Source organism: Nelusetta ayraudi, unplaced genomic scaffold (assembly GCF_046127955.1).
Source record: "Nelusetta ayraudi isolate G7.1 ecotype Tasmania unplaced genomic scaffold, CSIRO-AGI_Nayr_v1 ptg000026l, whole genome shotgun sequence".
NCBI lineage: Eukaryota > Metazoa > Chordata > Actinopteri > Tetraodontiformes > Monacanthidae > Nelusetta > Nelusetta ayraudi.
The window spans coordinates 6,023,644-6,040,717 of record NW_027466076.1 but is presented as its reverse complement, the minus strand read 5'-3'; the positions used below and the strand labels follow the sequence as shown (position 1 = coordinate 6,040,717).

The window sequence follows — 17,074 nt, the reverse complement described above, 5'->3', positions numbered from 1 at the left end:
CTTTTTTTCCATTTGTAGACCAAGCTGTGTTCTTCTGCACCACCAGAAAATTGAAACTGAAATGCTTTGGTTTGGATTGATTTTTAGGTTTTTCCTCCTCGTTATTTCCAGAGAAACCAGACATTTTATCCCACAATTAGGCCACGCCTCCACAGCAAGGTGTGTGCTCTGCGTGTAAAAGAGGGATTCTTGGGGAAAAAAACAACTTTTTGACACACAGAATTTTCTTTGTTTCTTTCTCACTGGATGTTTTTTTTAATTGTTACTTTAAAATTGTCATTGAATTGGAAAAAATATCCACAATCATGCAGAATTTTCACCACCCCAGGAAGGAGGAGTTACCGAGTGCTTGGGCTCAGTCCAGAGACTAGAAGCTCTGCTCAGTGGAGGACATCAGCTTCTATTTTCATCCTCTGCTCTGCCGGCTGGAAGAAAACATCTCACCGTGGTTCTACCTTAGCTGAAGGTCCTGACAAACAGCTCGGCTGGACCTCAGGCTCGGCCTGAACAAGCTTTTCTTCTTCTTTTTGAAGACACATCGGGGGGGGATGATGATGATGAGGAGGAGGAGGAGGAGGATTTCAGGATTTCAAGTACAATGAAGAAGTGGACAGGGAGCAGTAAGTGGAGCCTAATTAAGCGCAGGCAGCTGCTGCAGAGATGTGCAGGCAGCTGCTGGTAATGACATCAGCGCTCATTACAAGCTCGTTATCAGCTGTGGAATGGAGCCATGTGTGAGGCCACGTGTTGCTTGGTGTGTGTGTGTGTGTGTGTGTTTTCATAACCCCCCCCTCCCCAACCAACCTACGGCCTGTAATTACCGCCCACCTCCTCACAGTGACTCTGCCACAGTTTGTTGGACCCCTCTTTTTTTTTTAATTTCGCGGATCACCATGGTTGGCCGACCTGGACTGGGTTTCACTGTTTCACTTGGATCTCTGGGATTAAATGAGCGGCAGACTTGCTGTGTGATCAACTGCTCTGTGCTGAAGGGCATTAAAAGCCGACGTGCTTCACTTCCAGGACCTGACAGTCAATTTAAATATAAGATACGAAAACCAAACCTTTTCTATGATGATGAGAGCCTCACATATAAACAGCTGCAATTTGAATAAACAGGTTGTCTTTAACTAAAAGTCTCTTAGGTAGAGGGGGGGGGGACATGATAACATTTTGAATGATGTCAATAAAGTCAGTTTAATCCAAGTCAGCCAACCTGCTTTTTGGAGTGGGTCTGTTGAACCAGTCTGGCAGACGTCTCATCCCCTGGCTTCAGAATATTTGATTGCTGTTGAGGGAGTCTGCCCAAGCAAATTGAATCTAACTTTGTATCTTTTAATTTCAAGCCGTCAAATTGGTTTTCCTGTGTCAGCTGACGAGATAATGAAGTGTTTGGGGAGGAGAGGCGGCACAACTATGAAAGAAAGTGACCCGTCGCCATAGCGACCAGCGCCCGTCTAATCCCTGCCGAAGCTCAGAGAGCGAGGAGCCCGAGCAGCCAGGAGTGTCCTTCCATTGACGGAGTGCAACATGTGATTCCACTGTGGGCATTGTTGCTTCTGCACGGGGCTCTTTGTGAAGACCAAGAAAGGAGGCTCGGTAACAGGCTGTTATTGTTCAAGGACAGCGGTTGTTTACCTGGTAGTGGAGAGAAGTGGCTTCTGTTGTTGTTGCTGCTGCTGCTGCTGCAGCTGTGCTGAGCTCTAATTGCTTTGTTGCATTTTGGAAGCAAGACACTGATTTTTTTAAAAAAAAAAAAAACAACAAACCCAAAGAAACCCCAGCAGGAGAAAGAGAGACAGGAGAGGGAAGCAGATAAAGATCGAAGTCCTGGACAGGAGGAGGAGGAGGAGACTGAGCTCAGCTGGCAACTATTGATCCAAATTCTTTTGCAAAAGGTGCGGTTTGCTGTAGTGTTGTAGTCAAGACCGCACCAACCAACCCCAGACCAAGACCTTATCAAGACCAGAGAGCATTGAGAGCATTGAGATCAAGACATCACAAACCTGGCCCTTGTTTTTAGCTGCGGGTCTAATTCTAAAACTTCAAACCATCAAAGAAAAGATTTAAAAAATGCATGAAACACGCAACATTGGCATCAGAGGAATAAAGACAATAATACACATTCTAAAAATATGTATTCTTCATTTTTATGTGTGTGTGTGTTGAGGCCATAGATGAGAGCTGAATATTGTACGTCCACCAGGTGAATGTGTGGCCTGAGATACCAGAACACCTCTTCTCACAGAGCACATTCATATACAACACAGTCGTCCATCTCATCCATTCAAAGGGATTTGAAACCAGACGATTCTGAGGAGCTTATTTCTGATTCTGATGAACACACAAGCTGAAGGTGAAAGTGTAGGAGCTCAGTCAACCTACTGGGCAGCCCAACCAGATGATGGCGTGGCCCCCATCACACACTGTTGCTGAGCTGCAGAGGCAAAGTCTGCAGCCAAGGCGGCAGATCAGTGCTGTGGTGCTACACAGACAGAGCGACACAAGACCATCAATGGGCAAATAAACAAACGAGAGGTTCAGGACTTGAGAGAAATCACAGCAGCACGAAAGAGAAAAGCAGGAAGTGCGAGAGGTAGAAGCAGAGTCTGTTCGTGCTTCACTTCCAGGACCTGGAAGTCAATGAAAGATTCTGAAACAGAACTTTGTATAGATGACCAGAGCCTCGCTTAGGTACAGCTGCAATTTGAATAAACAGGTTTTATTTAACCAATAATCAATAAAAATCCAACCACTTGGCTTGCAGACGCAACTGAATGATGTCTTTACAGGGGAGGGATGAACACAGTGCTGGCTGAGGAGTGAGTGGGGACGCTGCAGCGTGCACCCTGCACTCCACCGCTGGGTGACGAGATGGTGAGGCGCTGCGCAGCCTCAGCTGTCTGCCGGCAGCTCCAAGTCGTTCAGCCGCTCGCTGATCGGGGTGCTGAACTTCGCCGACTTCCTGAAAGGTGCCGTCAGGCTGTGCACGGCTGTCACTCCCTGCACACACACACACACACACACACACACACACACGCACATGCACACGCACGCACACACACACACAGAGCTATTATCAGTGATCAATGGTTGGGACATGATAATAGGAGTTGCTTTTGAATGACACAAAGAGCAACTAATGGCAAAATGAACTTTTCAGATTCAGCCTCTACAGCTGCTCTTCCTCTTCCTCTTCCTCTTCCTCATCTTCTCTTTCTTGACCTTGGTACCTATGAGCAGCGCCTCTAAAAGCTCCGGCGACCGTCGTCGCCCTCTGCCTCCATTATGCGGTGCCATTAGCGTCGCTCGATCACTGCGTGTCGCTGGAAAACTCGGCAAGTGTCACTCAGTCTGTCAGCGCCCAGACGCAAAGAAGAGGGGGGATTTGTTTGGAGGCTAATTGGGCGTCTTTCCCTCCGAAGGCGCAGCGGAAAAAGCCAATGAATGTGACATGAATGTGTCTTTTGTGCTTTGGAAATGCGTTGTTAGGCTCATTGTAATGGCGCTAATTATTTTCGGCTTGCTGTTCGGTAATTGGTGTGATTTTAAAGACTAAACCTGGGCCACAGAAAGACTGAGTGGAAAGGACAGTGGCTGATGTCAATGCGCTGCCATCCAGTGTGTTCATGGAGAAGATACGAGTGGGCGAGGAGCTTCCAGAATCAGCGCCACCAACCTTCCCGTCCATCACATTCACATCAGCCTAACGAGATGATGGTCACTGTATCTTTAGTGCCAACAATTGTTCCCCCACTGGGGGATCAAGGCATTTATTTACCTGATGTGTGGAAATAAAATCCATCCGTTAAGCAAACCCCCCTCCCCACCCCCCTGGATGTAACTTACACACCTCTAGCCGCTGGTAGTTCTCACTCCAAAAGGTGATGGCCTGGTCCGTCCGGTAGTCGAGACCCTGGAAGCAAGAAGCCCCTGTTAGATAAGCAGCACTGTGGCCTTCACTGTTCTTCACCTTGATGTATTTCTGCTGTCTCCTGCTGTCTGCGGCTCTCTCTCCTGTTCCCTCACCTGAGATTCTACCTGAACTGACTCACCTGCGTCGGCTGCGGGGCTGCGGGCACGAAGCCGTCGGCACAGAAATCCGTCCTGGTGGTGGTGCGGAAGTCCGACATTTTGGGAGTCGGCGGCTCAAATTCGGCTTTGACCTTCTGACTGTGGAAACAAGGTCAGAAGGTCAAGAGGCGCCTGACCTGCTGTTTTACTGAAATACATTTCAGAACCTGAACTTTCTTACTTTTATTTTAGTCAAGGAGTTGAATCGGTGCTTTCACTGTTTGCCACCTCTGGTCTACAAGTCATGTATTATAATAATATACCAAAACCTCCATTAACAAATTACATTTTTGCCATATTTGTAAATATACACACATATATATATATATATATATATATACATATATATATATATATATACATATATATATATATATATATATATCGTATATGAGACCTACGTGTTTCTTCATCCTCTTTTTTTAATGTTTCTACAAAAATGCCATTTTGATTGTGATATAAATTTAAACAAAATTCTGCAAACACTTGTAGAGGAAACTGGACAGGAATTTCCACCGCGATCCGCTTTGCCTCCACGAAGCTCCTTCCTCTTACGATATCAAACACGCCCCTCGGGGTCAGCAGTCGTGAGCAATTTGCGCCCTCGCTGCATGCGCCCTGCAATTGCTGCGGCTAAACACGCACTTGTGTCACAAGGCTGAGATGGATGAAGAACGTGACCTACGAGGCGCAGAGGCTACACAGAAGCGGCGGAATGACGCCTCGCTCGGTTGGAGGAGAACTGCAATCACGGTGGCAACTGTTGATGAGAGCCGATGTTGTGGTTGTTTTCACCACGCAGCAGCAGACTGGAGGAGACGGTGACACGGTGGCTTCAGTCAAGGGGAGGACAAATGAAATTCTAATAATGATGATGATGGTGCTGGGAAGAACAAATTGGGTGGCTGATAGATGGTAAATCATGATTTGTTTTAGTTTTTGGCCGTGGCAGAGATTTGCATAAACATGGGCTGCTTTTCCTCACTCTCACTCAAATGTGGGCAAAGTGCACCGGAGGAGGAGCAGAAGAATCAGGCCAGAGGCGCAGCAGCAGCAGCAGCAGCAGCAGCAGCAGCAGCAGCAGACTCTGCTTCTCTAAAAACATTTGGCAATCCTTCAGTGAACCAGTCGCTGGGTCTTCAAGGTGTCTAGCCGCTCATCCTGCGCTCCCTTTTCAACCACCAAATTAAAAACATCAAATGAGAGCCTTGTAACAGTACAAGTATGGATCACCATCCATCCATCCATCCATCCATCCATCCATTTTCAATACCCGCTTCCTCCTGAATTCAAGGTGTCGAGGGGGAAAGGGGCGGGGCTAGCGGACAGGCAAGCCAGGCAGTTGCTTGGAGCCCCGGCCACTAGGGGGGGCACCCAAAGACTGGCCAAAAAAAAAAACTTGGCCTCCGCCGGCACCGCCGACCCCCCGTCGACGAAAGTGAAAGTTTCTGGGTCCCTGCGCGACCCAAGGTCGATCCAAGGTTGTAGCACAGAGCAGCATTTCTCAACTGGTGGATCACCCAATAGTGCGTCGCAGAGCTGTTTTGATTGGGCTACAACTTTGTGGGCAGTTTCCATTTAAATTTTTTTTAAAGGGATTTGAAAATACATATATACAGTATATATATATGTGTATATATATATATATATATATATATATATATATATATATATATATAGAGAGAGAGAGAGAGAGAAACTTTAGGCATTCATTTTACAAGACACAATTCTATTGAATATTTTCAGTAATTTATTGACTAGCCATGATAGAAAGTGGGCGAGCTTTTTTATTTTTGAGGAATAAATTATAGTTGCGACTTCGTGACAAGGACAAAGAGTGTGTGTGTGTGTGTGTGTGTGTGTGTGTGTGTCCTGAGACTCCAGCAGTTGAGAAGCGCTGGTACAGAGTGCCTGCGTCAGTCTGGAACGACTCCTCTCAGCTTGTGATTCATCACAACCCATTCTAGAAAGGTGTGCGCTGGTGAAGGCCTCGGAAAGTTGGCGTCACTCTATAAACCCCCCCGAGGATCCTAGCATGACTGGCCCTCCGTGTAAAATAACATCATAAACGCTGATTTAAGGGCAGGACAGCCGCATCTGTAAATAAAGCCGGCCAGGAGGCACAAATATTACATCACTGTCCTGCGCCATGCTTCCCTCCTGCTGTTCCTTCTCCCTGGGTCGGGGTTTTCCCCTCGCTGAGACGTTGTCTCAGACAGCGCGCTGCTTTTCCATCCATCATCCACATCCTGCAATCATCTCCTGGTGCACGTACCTTATCAGCTCAGTGACGTGTTTTTCCAAGCGCTCGCTCCTGATGCCTGCACCATGGGAACACAACCAAGTGAGGCCGGTTGGGCAGAAATTTCAACAAGGTCAACTAAAGCTTTTTATGAGTCATAAAAAAAAAAACACCGGCTCTTGAGTTTGCGCTGGACTATGTGGGGAAAAACACAGACGCTCACCTCGCAGCCTGACCCCGGGGCTCTTAGGCGGGATGTAAGTGGCTGTGAATGTACTGACGGCCTCCATCTTCGCCTTGGGGTCCATCGAGATGATGCCTTTGTGTCCATGTTTCTGTAGCCTTATCTTCTCTGCCCTGAGGTCTGCAGCTGTTGTCTAGGTGAGCAAACACACCAAACAAACACATTGTTGGCTCGCTTTTTAATGTAAAAAAAATAAAGTGAGAGACTTGATGAGAACTGATTAATTAAGCAAAATACACATTTCTGCAAACAAGGCAGAAGGAGGTTTATTTTGCTACTGCCGAGGCTGCGTCCACTTTGCAAGGCACCTGGAGCAACGAGTTCAAATGGGACGTTTTGCAGATCCATTTTAAATAGCTAAAACGAAGCAGAGGTTTGTTTTCAAGTGCGTGAGACAACATTGAAATGCAGCCATCAAAGTCTTGATGTGATGGCATTTGTTGACTGCGACGCCTCTTCTGCAAGTGAGTTGCGTAAATATGGAAAAGGTGAAGTGTTGAAGACTGTATGTATGTATGTATGTTTATTGGTTTATTTATTGATTTATTGAAACAAAAAAAAAAATCTTTTTCAAATGAAAAGCTTCTGAGAGAGTACAAATCCAACGTTATAATAATGTTATATATAAAATTATTATCAAACTTATGGGTTATTACAATAATATATAAGTATTATTATTAAACTGTACATATCCAGTTTGCCTGCCTCTTACCACGCAGTTCCCACTCTCCATTTCCCCCGGATGTTATGCACAGTTGCGCATGCCTGACGGAAAGCGCGGGCATGTGTCCCTGGCTCGGATCGAACGGTGGAAGAATGTCAAAGCTTGACACAACATTGTGTTTTATTACTAGTCTGACTTCTCCCATAGGATTCTAAGTTTAAAGTCAGAATTCCGATTTTTTTTTTAATTATTATTTTTATTATCGTTATTAATTTATTTTCCCGGAATTCAGAGAACTTGTTTGACTTTATAGTTGGATGTTGTCAGTGTGTTTCCGCTGTTTTTTTTTGTTTTTGTTTTTTTTTAAACCCCAAATAAATCAAAAACAAACAACAAAACGCAACCGCAGAAGGAAATGAATGTAAGAGATGAAATACGAGTGAAGTGAAGCTAAATAATGACTACTGAGAAACACAGTGGTTTCTTAATAGGACCACGCGTGAGCAACACTTAAAGTTAAAGAGTAGTTTCCGTTTCCGTTTCCGGCGGCGTAGCAGTCATTCAAGTCTCTGAGAGCTGATAGCGGCCTGCGGAGGTCGGCGTGACATCAGCCACGCACAGAACAGCAGAAACTAAAGAGTGTCCAACCTCGTTCTCCTGCGTGGACCGAGACTGGAGGCTCATCGCGGCTCCACGGTGACTCAAACGCAGCAGCGAGGTGAAGAAGCGCGCGCGCCCGCGCCGATGCACGTCAAGAGATGAGGCACCAACACGGCACCGCTGCAGTTGACGGAAGTGTCGCCACGGCAACGCCATCTGACGGATACACCGTGGTAGGAACAAAGTAGAGCAATCATTCACTTCTCATTGCACGTTTGCACCAAAGTCCTCAGCACGGACCCCCCCCCCGCATGCAAGGAATTTTTCATGTGATATTAAACCAGCCCAATGAAAGAAAAAAAAAAGTAAGAAAAAGTTCTTGCTCTTGGCTTTGCTGCAGAAAACAAAACGATGTGATGAAGATGTAATGCCGTAAATTCTTGGAAAATTTACTTTTATTGACTGGCTCGCTGGGTCTGTCGTATAAAACTTAACGGTAATGTCAGCGTCACTTGCGAGTAATAAGACTGCTGGGGGGGGGGGGGGGGGGGGAGTGCCATATTTCCAGCAGTTTCTCTCCCACAGTGGTGACGGATTTAAAGTTGAAACACAGGCAGAGAATCTCCCAAGTTTCTCTTTTTGGAACACATTTTTCCTATTATTCATCACAACAACTGGCCAAACAGTTTAAAAATAATATTGAAGAGAAGGAATCCTGTCTGTCGGTGCACCGCAAAGCAAATCCTGCAAGGTGCTTCTCTCACAAATGTCCATAATATTTCTTATCTAATTAGCTTGACTGTAATGAGATGTGTGCCACTGAAAATGACATTAAAAAACACTGCCACCTGCACAAAATGACATTTCTTGAACCCCGATGAATTATTTTACGCCAAATGTATGCAAAGAATGTCGTGTGGTTGAGTTCTGATCTTAAGTGGGAAAGACAAGGGACTCATTTGACAACGACTGACCAAACCAAGACAAGTTTAACAGATTCTAGAAAAAAAAAAAAGAGAGAAAATACAAAGTTACCTGGAATGTTTTTCGGAGCAGATATTCGTGATCATTCGGAGGACAACATTCTGGTGGTTATTGTGTCGTGGTGAGGATGGAATACTGAGGAGCCTGGTGTCAACTGAACCGGGGTCAACTGGCTGGAGCACAAGCCGATGAGAAGGTCTTGTCTCCGTGCCGCTGTCTGCAACCATGGGCTCAGGTGATAAGCAGTTCTCATGACTAACAGACTGGGACAGCGTCAGCCAAGGGGGAGTCGCCCAAGTGCACGGAAATTGATGAGCATCACATTTTTTTTTCCCCAAGAATTATTTCTGGGGTTGTGTGGCCTTTTTATAACTCGCTCCCAATAAGAACACATTCACCTCTTCCCTCTGAATTAGTGACGTACCAAACATGAGCTTGCATAATGCTGGGGAAGCAGTGAAGCGCCGCATTCCTCCAGGTGAGCGAGCGGAGGAGCCGGCGCCCTGCAGGGGAGGCAGCTGCTGGGAACGCGTCGTCTCCTGGGGTGCAATTAGAGGGAATGCAGATGTCGCCGCTCCTCTGATCACCTGCTCAAAATGTCTTCCCGCCCATCCACTGATTGATCCATCCAATCATCACCCACTGTTCCACCCAGCCCGGCCGTTCCAGTCAGGGTTGTTGTGGCAACCGGCACAACCAGAGTGTTCAAAGTCCGGCCTACCGCTGCTGTGAAGCTTGAAATGAAAATTGTGGTTGAAATCATTTGTTTTGCTATGTGTTTGTTTTGTGTGTGTGTGTGTGTGTGTGTGTGTGTGTGTGTGTGTGTGTGTGTGTGGGGGGGGGGGGGGGGGGGTCGTGTTAATAACTCCAATAAAAATGGACTGTTTGTATAGAGTCTGCGATTTGTGTTTCAATTTTTCTTGTTTTCATCTTTACTAAATTGTGTAGCTCTCTAACCACGTATTGCAGGAATCCCAAGTAAATGAGCACCTACTTAGATAAATATCGGAAATTAAATATAAGAATAAATAGGATTGAATATGAATGTTTTCCTATGGTACGGTAAAACCTTAACTTCATGGGTTAAAAATAACAAACAACAACAACAACATTTCCTCTGACGAAAGAGTCCTGGTTTCGACCTCCTTTCTGTGTACAGTGGTGTGATGTATGTACCTTCATAATAAGATGGAATAATTAAAATTTTGGAGGGACTTTGTCAGCTTCATTCAAAAAGTGCTCTGGAAATTGTAACACCTGGACGGGCTGAAAATGATTCAGGTTGAAAGTGGATGAAGAAATTTCTCCGCCGACGGCGGCAGAATCACGCACAAATTCCTCTCAACTCCCTTAAACAAAGACCAACGAACCAACCCACTCTGCTTTGTCCATTCAGCCGCCTGGTTGAATCGCTGTGTGGATGCGAACTCTGCTAAATTTAACCCTCTGCGCTCGTTGCTGTGGATGTGAGTGGCGGAGCAAACTAGCGAGTCTGTTGCTGAGAAACAGCAGAGGAGTTTCCTTCGACAGGCGGCCAGCGAGTCGAGAGCAGCATGAGGCGTAGTCACACAACTAATTGACGTTTCGTGGGAACGACAGGCCTGTCAAACTGTGTCACACGAGCTAATCGGCGTCCGCCCACCGCGTTAGCGGCACGAGATAATTGATTGTGATAGCCGTGGGGGAGTGGGAAACAATCAAACAAACAAGAAAACGTGGTGTTGGGTGTACTGCAAGAGCAGAGCGGCGGCGCTGACGATGCCGATGTTGTGTCACCGTGGGCGGTGGAGCAGTGGCACAGAGCAGGAGCAGTGTGTCTGCGCAAGACGTGGCTTCTCACCACTCGCATAATCCACAGTCCGTCAAATAAAGGGCTGAAGCTACATCAGGACACAATACATAAAGCACGTATATAAAACACATACTCACACCACACAATGAGCAGAGGACAGCAACGCATGAGCATTGTTACACACTGGTTTCCTAAAAAATGTCATTCGTGGACTCTATTGCGACACCCAAGAAGACGTTGTTTAAAACGTCTTTACGTTGCAGCTGTTTTTATTGTTATGCTTTATTATTATTATTTATTTTTTTTTTGCAATGTGTGATTTGTTGCGTTTACCCGTTTTGTGATGTTTGACACCAGGTCTGTTTCCCATTTTACTTTCAAAGGTTCTGTTGGGCTTTGCAGTTGCCTGAGTTTTGGTCACTGACTTGCACCAACGTGCCTTTAAAGCAGTTCTGCTTCCGCCATGTCTACCGCAGGTGTGTCAGTTTTCTCTTACCAGCCTGTTTAGTTGTCTTTGGACTTTGCCCCTGCTTGTTGTGTTTGTTTGTTTGGACTGATTTGAGCTCTTGGCCTTCTGCACATTTGGAGTCCTGATAGCCACCCAAAGCGAGTACACTTGTTGTTTTTTAGATGTGAACATATTCTGAGAATAATAATTCCAAAACATCACTACTTATTATTTTTTATTATGTTTCTCTGTTTTTCTGTATTTCGTTATTGACAAGCTTGTGCGTTTGAACTTGGTCTCTGAGTCGTGCTAGCGTGTTCAGGTCCAGATCCTGTCTTGACTCTGTGAACAGACCCATATGCATCACATATGTAGGAAAAACAAATGGACTAAAATATGTCTTAAGACAATTTCCAAGGTATGAAAGGAGCTTGTCATGGAAGCGCCTCGGCCGGACTCACTAAAACAAACAGCGACGCTCCCCCTCACATTTTTTGGCTCTCTGGACACCGTTGCTGGTGTAAAATAGACGAGGATCACATTTTCCAAATTCCTTTTCTGGTAGTTATTTTTCCATCTCTGCAGGGGGGAAAACACGATGCCAAGAACTTCTATAGGCATCGACCACTTGCTCACCAACGAGCCGTATTCCCATGTTGCTATTTTTGGTCATTACATGTTGATCCAGCTATCTCCATGGCTACAAGCGTCTCTGCAGATGTGTTTATGAGATATGAACACGTCTTACTGCCAGTCCCCCCCCACCCCCCCTCTTCCCCCTCGATCAAAGAGCTCGTCCACTTTGAAAGTGTTGCTCCGTCATTCCACATGCGTTTTTATGAACAGGAAGCTGCTCAGAGCATTTGTTTGTGTTGCTCGGAGAGCACAGCTTTTCCTTTCTTTGACAGAAGAGACCGATATTTGATTTGAAAGCGTTGCCTTCTGGAATTCAGGATTATTACTTCCTGGAAGCAGCACCGTTTCCCAAGATCTGCTGCCTTTCATCTTCTTCTGCAATCCCAATGTGGCTCCTCGACTAAATGCGGCGCCCTCTGGTTCCGGCGTCAGAGAGTCTTAAAGCAACGTTTGCCATTCATCCCGCCTCACTGAGTCTGAAAATGGTGTCTTGCGCTTCTATCGTGGTGAAACACACGTAGCATCCATCTCAGACTCATCCACGAGTAGGACTTTGTAAGCGTTCACATCACAGGCTCGAAATTGGATGAGGTCGGCGGGTCTTTGTTGGAGCGGTGGCACCAAAGTGACCCTGAAGACCGGACAGAAAAAAAACCAATTGCAGTGGAAGGTCCGCCTTCATCAATGGAAGAGCTAGCTGAAATAACTGTGGTGCACATAATTGCACATAAAAGCAATCTCCAGCCAGCTATTGGCATATGTTGTGCACATAACCATGGCAGAGCCTATTTTGCCCTGAGATCTTAGGAGTTGTTAGGCAGATTTACACTGTGAATTCAGAGCCGAACCTCCCGACTGCTCTTCTTGATCTGCCATCAGTTCTCAGTGGAGCATCACTGCCGTCCTTCCGTCAGACTTTGTGACCTCTTGCGGGCTTTCCACATATCGATCCTTCCTGCTTCTGCTCTTTTTGCACCATTTGTCCAGTACTCAATGACTTGTTTTGGCCAGAACAGAAATGAAGTTGGGACGAGAAGCTAGCCAGAGTCTGTTCAATCTGAACCTGGCGTAAGCAGCAAGATTGTTGCAATTACAGGTACATTAGCTTCGATCGTAAACTAGCTCAAATTGATCGATATTATTGACAAATGAATCCAGTTGGACGTCGTGCTGCGTTATTATGGCTTTTCTTTCACGACCATATGTCCTCAGTTTTGACAACCCGGCATCAACACCAATTATACCTCCTCTATGAGAGGTGTAATTATTGCCCATATCACCTGTTTGATCGATCTCATCGTTGTACAAAGACGGAATGAAACTTCACTCAAGAGCCGTGTCAATTGAGTTGCGTGGCGTGAGATTTCACACTCCGAGCCAATTTGGATGTGCATGTCAAGGTGTGGACACAGAGAGGAGTTTGCCAAGGGGACATTGCAACAATTTAAAACAGAAACTTTGGGTTTCTTTAATTCAAAACAGCATCTCACTGGATCACATAAGCAGCTGCTCTGTTGTTCAGACTGCCAGTGACCTTGCCTTCTATCTCCCTCGAGTCCTGGCTGAGGAGAAAGTGTGATAATGCCGTTGAAGGTGGGAGGTGGGGTTCAAAAGAAGAGGTAGATACATAGAAAGTGCCGGTAGATACAACGCGAGTGTCTTGTCACCTACTTTGCAAAGTGAGAGCCTTAAAGGAGTTGCCAGCGACTTCCAGCCGCCGTCAATGGCAGTGCTCCTCCTCCACGATGTAGTGAGCGACTCCCCAGCTCGTCCGCGTGCAAAAGTAAACTGAGATTCCAGCGTGTCCGACCTCAGAACCTGCTGGCACATCACACCGAGCTGGAAACTGCGACAGCATAATTCAATTTGTGCCTGCTGATGGGCCTGCTGCTGTTAGATCCGTGTCCTGTGTTTACCTAGGTGGAATAACACACGTCGGGCGGCTCTTCTGATTCATATCATCATAAGGAGAAGTGCTCCTGTGCCCTCGGGAACAATGTTATGAGAGTCTCCCCAGGGCCACCAGCCTCCCAGGTTTCCTCTCGCAGCCGCTTCTCAAAATCCTTAAGAGAAAGAATTTCTGTTTTGTCTGGCCAGCCCTCGTCAGTGCAGTCAGCTGCTCAGCTCCCTCTGAGGACTCTTCCAGCGAGTCCCTCGTCCCTCTGCTCTGGCTCTCTGAGTGGGCATAGAGCCTAAAAACAATGTCCGTAAATGAAGACGCATTCATGTAGGGATAATATCCAGACGCATCAAGAATAATGAATACGAAGTTCTGTGTTGGTAGAGTAACTGGCTTTTTTAATGTCATGTGTCCTGTGTTCTTTCATTTTAACTTGGAGAATCTGATCTGATTATTTTTTTTGAATTTGAGTCGAAACCTTTTTCATTTCATCGTCTCCACATGCACTTATAAGCTTTGTTGTTTGCACCGAGTCTAAAGACGCCATTAAGGGTAAGTCTGTGACATCAATACCAGAAACCAGGATTCAGGTTTCATCATTTACCAGCAGACAGTGCTGGTTTCCTTTAAATCTTGCCATTTTAGCCTCCTGAAATGTAATCTGGATAAACACAGATCTTTCTAATTATATAAAGGAAGGGATGGGGTGGGTGGGGGCTTAACAGCACATGCTGGGGTTTGAGCGTCGGATGTGTTGTGGTTTAACTATTTATTTTATCTGTGGTTAGATTTTAATCAGGCCTCGAGAAGAACAAATAAAGCAAAAAGCATTGACAGAAGTGTGATTTAAAAACCCTGTGGGTGTGAAACTGAACTGAGAGTAACACCCTGTGTGAGTATCACTCAAAGAAAGCAGTAAACATATAGACACCAATATTCTCTTGGCTCGTTTAATTGTAAATTAAGTCGGTTACAAAATCTGAGTCATTACCCGCCTTGTAATTCATTTATTTTCCTTCTCAGTTCTTACTTTTAGTTTGGTGGATTGTTTGGTTCGTCTTCCCACTTGAAGTATTTTGCTTACCGCGTGAACATGGAACTGGCAACGCAAGAGTTTATTTTGAAAAACAACTTACTTTGCATCCCTCTTCGATATTTGTTTGATTTCACTGGAGGTGTGTCTCCACATTTATACAAAAGAAGAGTTCCTCCAGAGTCCTCCGTAATGAGACACACAACAACCTGACACCAAGGAATGGTGATAAGATTTAAACAAAACTGTCTGAGTCTACAAACCCACACAGGGCCTTTCAGACAGTAATAAAAACAGGCTGCAGATGTGTCTCAGATGCCAGACTTTGCACAAACCACAGACACGGTTTCCTCTACGCATCGGGAGCTGCAAGAGCCGTCTGCGCATTACCAAGACCAAAATAAGCGTAATGGCATAATGACATCCAGTTTACATTCAGGCATCGGGTTTTTCCCGCCGCGCTTTAATCAGACCTCTTTTCCCTTACCTGACAAGTTTGCAGTGATTTTCTTTTTCGGCTGTGCGATCTTCTGCGGGCGCAACTCTTTTCCTCCTGCGATCTTCTGCACAGAAATGGTGAGACGTCACCATCATCGAGCTCGTCTCCCTTGAGCCCAGACCTCCTGCAGAACGTTGGCACATGTTTGCTCCTCCAAGTGCTGCTTTCTGACTTCCCTTTATCGGAAAAACACAAAAACACTTGAAGGTGGACAAACACTTCAGGAGCCATTAGCTCAGGTTCTTTTTCTGCTCTAATCCAAGGCCAAATCCCATATCGGACGTCAATCCCTGCGACAATGCCACGTCGCAGGTCGCTAATCCGTGCTCGTTGTTTTCAAAGGGCAGTTATTCTGGATGAATGTTTTCCAAGGCGCGGATGCCCACAAAGAATACCCACTGTTCAATCATCAGCCACCGTGCTGGAGATGCCTTCAATTAACTTTGCGAGAAAACAACACTATTGAACGCCGCAAGGGTTCTGCTCGACGGCCATTCAATGTCCTTTAGCTAATTTCCCCAACGCGACGGGAGAAGCCGTAATGGGAAATGGTGCCGACGTGGTCCAGTCCTGCGCAAAACCATATAAAAGTAGGCGAAGTTTGTCTGCAGTTTCAGAAGGAGCAAGCGAGAGCGCACTGAGAGTCACCTCTGAAGCCAACGCCAGTCTGAAGACCACCGCCATGAGACCGACCATCATACTCGTCGTCTTTGTCGCCGCGCTGCTGTTCGAGGGCTGCTGTGCTGGTTTGCCCCTGGGGAAGAGCGAGGACGGCTCCTTCGAGCGGGAAGCGCTGGCCTCTCTGCTGGCCGACGACGGGCAAGAGAGCAACTTTGCCGACGTGGAGCCGGCGGGCGGCGGTAAAACCAGGACGCAGAGGGTGATCGTGGTGGCCGACCCCGGCATGTGGAGGGACCTGCGGGCGCCGCACGGCGGGCTGTCGCTCCTCCAGAAGAGGGCCGAGGACAACGACCAGGTGACGGACCACCGGGGCGCCAGCCAGGACCTGAACATCCCCATCCTCAGGAGGGACACCATGAGGTGCATGGTGGGCCGGGTCTACCGGCCATGCTGGGAGGTCTAGGACACTTTCCTGCACCACCGCTCGACGCCTTGACTGAGCAGAGGACCCCGCCACCTTCCCTCCTGCCGCCCTCCCATAGCTGTAACATATCTGCACGCTGTTACCTGTGTATCAATACTTGGCCTGTTGGCAACCTGAGAAATAAACTCACGTAATTCTGCCTTATTTCCCGTTCACGTTTGGTTTCTGTGTGTGTCTGACTGCTGATGCTGAGATGTGGCGGGGTTTGTTCTTTTGTCGGTTAGAGTCGAGCAGAGGTGCCAGCATTCATTATCAATCCTTATGCACTCAAGTAAAAGTATAGGTATTTGTGTCAGAGCCAAGCTGGTCTTCAGTCCCTGCGAAAATACTGTGGAAATCGTCGTCAGTGCATCCACTGACGACGATTTCCACAGTGTTGTAGCAGGATCTCCCTAAAGATGATGTCTTGAAAATGAATGAAGTGAATGGGAAGGAAACTAGCACCAGTTTGGTCGCAGCCCAGATTGATAGCAGCTGCTAAATTTCACACAGGCCAGATTCACAGATGGTGTCTGACCCAAGTGCCATTTTACCAGTGCTTAGCTTTTGTACGTGCACACAAAGAAACCGTGATAAAGCTCAAGCAAGCAAAAATAATGCAATAACCAAATGACCGCAAACTGATTATTGAGATCTTTGAACTGCTTCATCAATTTTTGTGCGTCTGACTTATGAGAAATGTCTTCAATTTTCGCCGAAGCACATTCGTAGCGGCTCAGCCATATTCCAAAAGTGCAGATGTCCACCCGAGAGCTCTTCGCTCGGGTCCAGCCTGTGCTGCTAAAATGACTACTGTTTTACGCCCGTCGACCGCTGGCCTGCGAGACGACAGACAGGCTCCTCCAATTGTGCA

The 17,074-nt window shown here is 46.5% G+C and overlaps 2 protein-coding genes across 2 annotated transcripts; one reads left to right on the top strand and one right to left on the bottom strand.

Moving 5' to 3' along the window:
* Nucleotides 1-2,881: 2,881 nt before the first annotated feature.
* Nucleotides 2,882-8,880, bottom strand: spag8 (sperm associated antigen 8). Its single transcript, XM_076029348.1, has 6 exons — nt 8,860-8,880; nt 6,540-6,693; nt 6,350-6,395; nt 4,056-4,173; nt 3,854-3,916; nt 2,882-3,003 (listed from the first exon to the last, which is right to left on the bottom strand). Exons 2-6 carry the CDS (start codon nt 6,622-6,624, stop codon nt 2,896-2,898), a joined length of 420 nt encoding a protein of 139 aa, XP_075885463.1. The 5' UTR covers nt 6,625-6,693; nt 8,860-8,880; the 3' UTR covers nt 2,882-2,895.
* A 5,526-nt stretch (nt 8,881-14,406) lies between these two features.
* Nucleotides 14,407-16,351, top strand: pmchl (pro-melanin-concentrating hormone, like). Its single transcript, XM_076029346.1, has one exon. The coding sequence runs from the start codon at nt 15,658-15,660 to the stop codon at nt 16,198-16,200; it is 543 nt and encodes a 180-aa protein (XP_075885461.1). The 5' UTR covers nt 14,407-15,657; the 3' UTR covers nt 16,201-16,351.
* Nucleotides 16,352-17,074: the final 723 nt, after the last annotated feature.

What these genes read in the sequence shown, in the direction of transcription:
- pmchl (XM_076029346.1), top strand. Translation starts at nt 15,658, where the DNA reads ATGGGAAATGGTGCCGACGTGGTCCAGTCCTGCGCAAAACCATATAAA.
- spag8 (XM_076029348.1), bottom strand. Translation starts at nt 6,624, where the DNA reads ATGGACCCCAAGGCGAAGATGGAGGCCGTCAGTACATTCACAGCCACT. An exon ending in CCCCGGGGTCAGGCTGCGAG is followed by an intron (nt 6,396 to 6,539) that starts GTGAGCGTCTGT and finishes CCCATGGTGCAG; the next exon opens with GCATCAGGAGCGAGCGCTTG. An exon ending in CACGTCACTGAGCTGATAAG is followed by an intron (nt 4,174 to 6,349) that starts GTACGTGCACCA and finishes TTGTTTCCACAG; the next exon opens with TCAGAAGGTCAAAGCCGAAT.